This window comes from Loa loa, assembly GCF_000183805.2.
Source record: "Loa loa unplaced genomic scaffold supercont3.17, whole genome shotgun sequence".
NCBI lineage: Eukaryota > Metazoa > Nematoda > Chromadorea > Rhabditida > Onchocercidae > Loa > Loa loa.
Window position 1 is genome coordinate 332,384 of NW_018108197.1, and position 5,294 is coordinate 337,677.

Consider the following 5,294-nt stretch of genomic DNA (forward strand, 5'->3'; position numbering starts at 1 on the left):
ATAACTGCATTTTCCCATAAGCTTTTTTGCCATTGGTTATTTATAACTGCATTTTCCCATAAGCTAATCAGAAAGGTAAAAGATATTGATTCCATGTCTATTTCATATAGAGAATTCTTCTCTAGAATAATTCGTAATTCCTTTATTCCAGAATAAATTGTATGAAAAGTCGTTCAACATGATATATTGGTTGTCAAAATGATATAATGGTTGAAGACAGTTCTTGAACAGATAAACAAACTAATCAGTCGATATATATTTCTTGCCATTTCCATTTCTGCCACTGATTTCCCGAATCACATTTTTCCATTGATAACGTTGGACTGGACATGGATTTAGCTGCTGTCAAGCACAAGTCATCGATCATTATTTGCTCGCTTTTCTAGACATACAAAATTTTTGCATCATTCTGGAAGTACTAAAATTTCTGTATAATGAGTATAGGTGTTAATAGCAAGCCCTCAACGAAGGAAGACTATTGTCCTGATCGATATAAACAATAGAAAAAAAAAAAAAAACTCACTTCATCATAAGCAAAGGGTCCATCAACTGTTCCTTTTACGCAATACTTTGTAACTAAATTTCCACCTACAGGAGTTATACACCATTCGCCCTGTGTAAGTTGTCCTTCCTTGTTCAGTCTAATTAACTTGAAAATAGATTTCTTCAGTTGTATTAGTCGGAGTAAATAAAAGAACGACTAAAAGAACGAAAGGCTTCTGCTGTTTTATACATTAAATAAAAACAAAATAGTAAACAAAATAATAAGTTCTGGAAAATAAAACATCACCAATTTTTGGAAAATCAAATATCTCATCAATATTGAAACATGAATGAAGTAAGAAAAATCAAAATTTTAACTCGTCCTACCTGATTCCCACCATAACCATGACAGGGCATTGCACCAACAATACCTGGTATAGTTTGGCCTATCGTGTCAATACACTTTCCTAAAAATGCAATATAAATTAAATAATGCAAAAATCAGGAAATCTCATCCTTTAAGCAATCTTATTGCAACAAATTAAAATCCTAAATAAGACGGTGCGCTTCAAATTATATCATGAAATGATAGTCCAATAAAAAAAAAACATAGTCCAATAAAAAAAGTTATAAAATAAAATAAAGAAAGCTGAGTAAAAGGTCGTAGCGCTAATGAAACAAGCTTGAATAAAACGTCAAAAAAATTCGACAGAAGAATACAGGAAATTTAGCTGAAAATGGGAATAAAACTGCAAAATTCAAAAACTATTTATAAACATTAAAAAAAATAGTCTAATAAAAAAAGTTATAAAATAAAATAAAGAAAGCTGAGTAAAAGAAATACCCGTGGCGTGATTTTTTGCTTCGCCCCAAACGTGATTTTCCGGTGGAAGGGGATAAGACACAATAACATCGTAAGCAACTTTTTCCATATACCTAAAGTTTTTAGAAATGCTAAAACAAAATTATAAGAAATTCAGAATCGCAACGTTCAGAAGAAATCTGAAAGGTTGTTTGGCCTACGTCACTGTGATGATAAACACAGAGTAACAAAGCCAATGTAAAATAAATGGTGAATTTTTAAATTATAAAATTACCATTCAAACGATTTACACTTCAGTCTTTCCCTAAGTTTGAGCTGTGAACTTATGTCACCCGGTAAGCGATGCTTTGCCGATGGCTCCCGGATATAATAGTACTTTTCATATTCATCCATCCAAGTTTTTATGACACGCAACATATTCTGCAACATTTTTAATGCAGATTTAAAATAGATATCAGCAAAGAAGCTCTTGCAGCAAAAAATCCTTGTAATTACAAAATACTTGCAGTTGAAATAACTGGTTTTCCGGAGAGCTTTCCGAAACCATAAGGCATATGTGATCGGTACACGTGACCAACATGCGAGCACGGTATAAACAAAATCCCACCTCCGCATTGCCAGATCTGCATTTTTGTTTTTTAGTTTTGATATAGAAAAAAAAATGAAAATTTCATAAGTAGGAATTGATATCTTAATTCAGGAAATATCAAAGGTCTACGCACTTCTCATGATCCAAAAAACTAACTTTGAAAGAAAGCTCATATTGTTCGCCCCCCCATATTTGCAATCCAGGATCATAATAACCTAGTTCTTCGAACCATTTCTTACTAATGGCAAATAAGCCACCTGCATGAGTTGGAGACCTGGAAAACTCCAAAAATAAAGAACACTTCAAAGAAACATGAGTAATCCGAGCGCTACAAAACAAAACTTCGTGAGAAAAATCAAAAAATCATGACCTGAATGGTTCACTACTGTGCTTTCTTCGTAATAATTCTTGAGCCGGTATCTCGGTTTCTTTGTATAAAAGCCCCCATTCGAAAATACCTCTGAAGGGAAAATTTTTTGGAAATTAAATAACCTACATCAAATATTAAAATCCAGCTTTCATACAAATTTCCCATTACAACATTAAGAACAAAAATGAATAAGGTATGAAAATATCAAAGAACCGATAATGCTTATCCACAGAGCTGTAAACTATCCGATAAGACCAGTCATCCTTGTCAATGCCATCTATAACTGGTACTGTCATAACTTTTCTGAAAACGAAACCACATACGATATTTAATAAGCAAAAAGAAGTCTAGATTTCTCGATAAGAGAATTAATATTTCCGAAATATTTCCGAATCAGAGAAAACATACAATGCAATAAACTGCTTATATATATTTTACATAAAACGAGCTAAAATAATCTGAAAGTGTGGACTAATTTACAATAAGAATCTATTTGAATCATAAAAAACAAGTCATTCCATATATGCACTGACCATTGGAAAAAAAAAGAAAAAAAAACAAAAACAAAAGAAATAAGGAAAAACGATTTATGTAATAAGTTTCATTATGTACCACTAATAGGTTTCATTATCCGGCTTAGCAACACAGCCACGAAATATCTGGAAATCAATACATTCTAAATACTCATAGACCTGGCTTACCTGTTCTGACGTATTGGTGCCAGAAGTGGAGGTAACCAATTAATGTTTACCTCACAGTGCGCATCTAGAAATACAACTACGTCACCGACTGCTTCCTTCGCTCCTATACTCCGCGTACGGATAAGTCCTTCGCGCTCAGCGTTCCGAATTAACTTTACTTTTCCACGGAATTGCTTCAGGTAACGTTCCAAACGATCTTTTAGATGCTCTGAGAAGTACAATATTTACTGCATAAATTACTGGTAATTTAATTAACGATGACACTATTTTGATAAAAGCACATTGTTTTTGCATTACATTCTCATTACTCCTCAAAAATGGTGAAAATCACTTGCAAACTGAAAAAATTTCAATTACACTTAAAATATTTAAATCACAGTTTCAGGTAATAAGCTAAGATTTCGAACTGAAAAGTAAGGTGACACTAGCAATATACTGATGAGGAAATCTTTGTGTACAAGTGCTCAGTCTATCGATACCTCAGCTAAAACAACCGTATTGCATGCCTAATGATAACAAAGTTTCATGGAACAGCAATGTAACCGAGAATTTCCGAAATGATACTGCCTGCAGTTTGGAGAGTTCCAATATTTTCATAAACAGAAAAATTTTCTTCAAAGGAATTATTGAATTCCTTTTCAGAACTATTACTTGAAGCCATAATCAAAGAAGTACCATTTGCCTCATATAATTAGGTTGTAAGCTCTGGTTCTACCAAAGTTTGGTTAGCAAAAAGTACTGCAGCTAAATTGTTATCCAAATAATGTACCGAGGAGCTCTGAACTGCTTATGAAAGGAATAATGCTTATAACTACTAAAAAAAATTCTGTACTACTAAAAAAACTAAAAAGTACTAAAAAAAATCCTATCGAACTACTAAAAAAAATTCTATCGAGAAGTGATAAGAGCAACAAAAATCCATAAAACAGACCATGACGAAAAAGTACCATAGTTAGCCAGACAATATCGATGATTCACAACAAAGTACTAAAAGAATAAAGTCACGCAGAACTCATATTAATTCACCTCATATTAATAGTATTTAAGAGTGCTTGAAAAAAACTTGCGATCCAAGTGGCTTTTGAAGTTGTGTGAAGGATAAACTACAAGAATTCACTGATTTTCAGGGAAGATTTTAAGGGAAAAGTCATCTTAGGCAATGGCCGCATATTTAATGGTGCTAGTAGTGACGTATTTTGTTATCACATATTGTATGTTATAATCTATTGGGATGCGTTAACTACTTATTAAAACACACAACTTATTTGCATACATTGTCAAATTTTAAGCTCTTCTGGGAAGTTCCTATCGTTACCAAATATCTTTTGGACTGGCAATACTCTCAATAATAAATGTCGTTAAATAAAAAGTGACCTTTATCACTAAAATCATCAACCAGGATGATTTCTTTGATCAGCTGTGATGGAGAACGTAATAAAACAGAATGGACAGTACGCAGCAGTGGTGTCCAACCTTCGTTATGAAAAGCAATGACAACACTTGCACTGGGTAAATCTTCCGGATAATGCCAATATTTGCATCTTAAAAAAAACACTTTTACCAGGAAAGAAACTTAATGCAAAGTAAAGGGAAAGGATTGAACATACTTCTTGAATAACCGAGAAAAAAGTTAAAAATCTCTATAATAAAAGGTGAAACCTTCACGTACACTACATTCTTGATCTTCCGCTAGATCATAACACTTACTCATCCAACCTTACATCAGGTATACTTCTATTCAAGGAAATCATGTCGCTCACGTAAGTGTTGAAACCGTATTCTCTCATCGCTTTTTTTACTTCTGGTAAATTTTTATCTACAAAGACTGGTTTACCCATTTCCCCTGAAAGTAAAATTTCAAATAAACTGAAATAAAAACACAGAAACTCATTCTTCTTCGTTCGAGATTTATAATCGAAACAGCAGTATTAGAGTCAAGTCTTTGAGACTGCAAAGCAGGATGGCCGATTTCCCAAAAAAATATAATATTGATTGAATCATTAACCGAATACCATAATTTCCTGGCTGCCACTGTATCTCTTTTGGTTCGAAATTCCCTATTTCATCCATTTTAAAGATTGTATCTGGATCTGGTTCACCAGGCAATTCGTCGTCGTCACCTAGATGTTTCTTCTGGTTCTTGTTTTCCTTACCAATTCGTAGCTTTTCTTCGGTGTTCACTTCCTTACTAAATTCCAAAAAATTTTTTTATGTCAAGTGTCATTCCCAGGAGTGTCCACAACGTACTTTTATGCATATATATATATATATATATATATATATATATATATATATATATATATATATATATATATATATATATATATA

At 32.7% G+C, this 5,294-nt stretch overlaps 1 protein-coding gene across 1 annotated transcript in view; it reads right to left on the bottom strand.

The window, feature by feature from the left end:
* Positions 1-244: 244 nt before the first annotated feature.
* LOAG_12336 (hypothetical protein) overlaps positions 245-5,294 on the bottom strand; it is a gene marked incomplete at both ends in the record, with an annotated part of 5,847 nt that continues 797 nt past the window's right edge. Inside the window, 13 exons of the mRNA XM_020448524.1 lie at positions 245-382; positions 524-649; positions 871-950; positions 1,328-1,419; positions 1,581-1,726; positions 1,813-1,929; positions 2,052-2,169; positions 2,266-2,355; positions 2,479-2,568; positions 2,967-3,174; positions 4,341-4,507; positions 4,674-4,809; positions 4,979-5,154. Of these exons, the coding sequence (XP_020301340.1) occupies positions 245-382; positions 524-649; positions 871-950; positions 1,328-1,419; positions 1,581-1,726; positions 1,813-1,929; positions 2,052-2,169; positions 2,266-2,355; positions 2,479-2,568; positions 2,967-3,174; positions 4,341-4,507; positions 4,674-4,809; positions 4,979-5,154 (1,684 nt within the window). The remainder of the gene's footprint in view (positions 383-523; positions 650-870; positions 951-1,327; positions 1,420-1,580; positions 1,727-1,812; positions 1,930-2,051; positions 2,170-2,265; positions 2,356-2,478; positions 2,569-2,966; positions 3,175-4,340; positions 4,508-4,673; positions 4,810-4,978; positions 5,155-5,294) is intronic.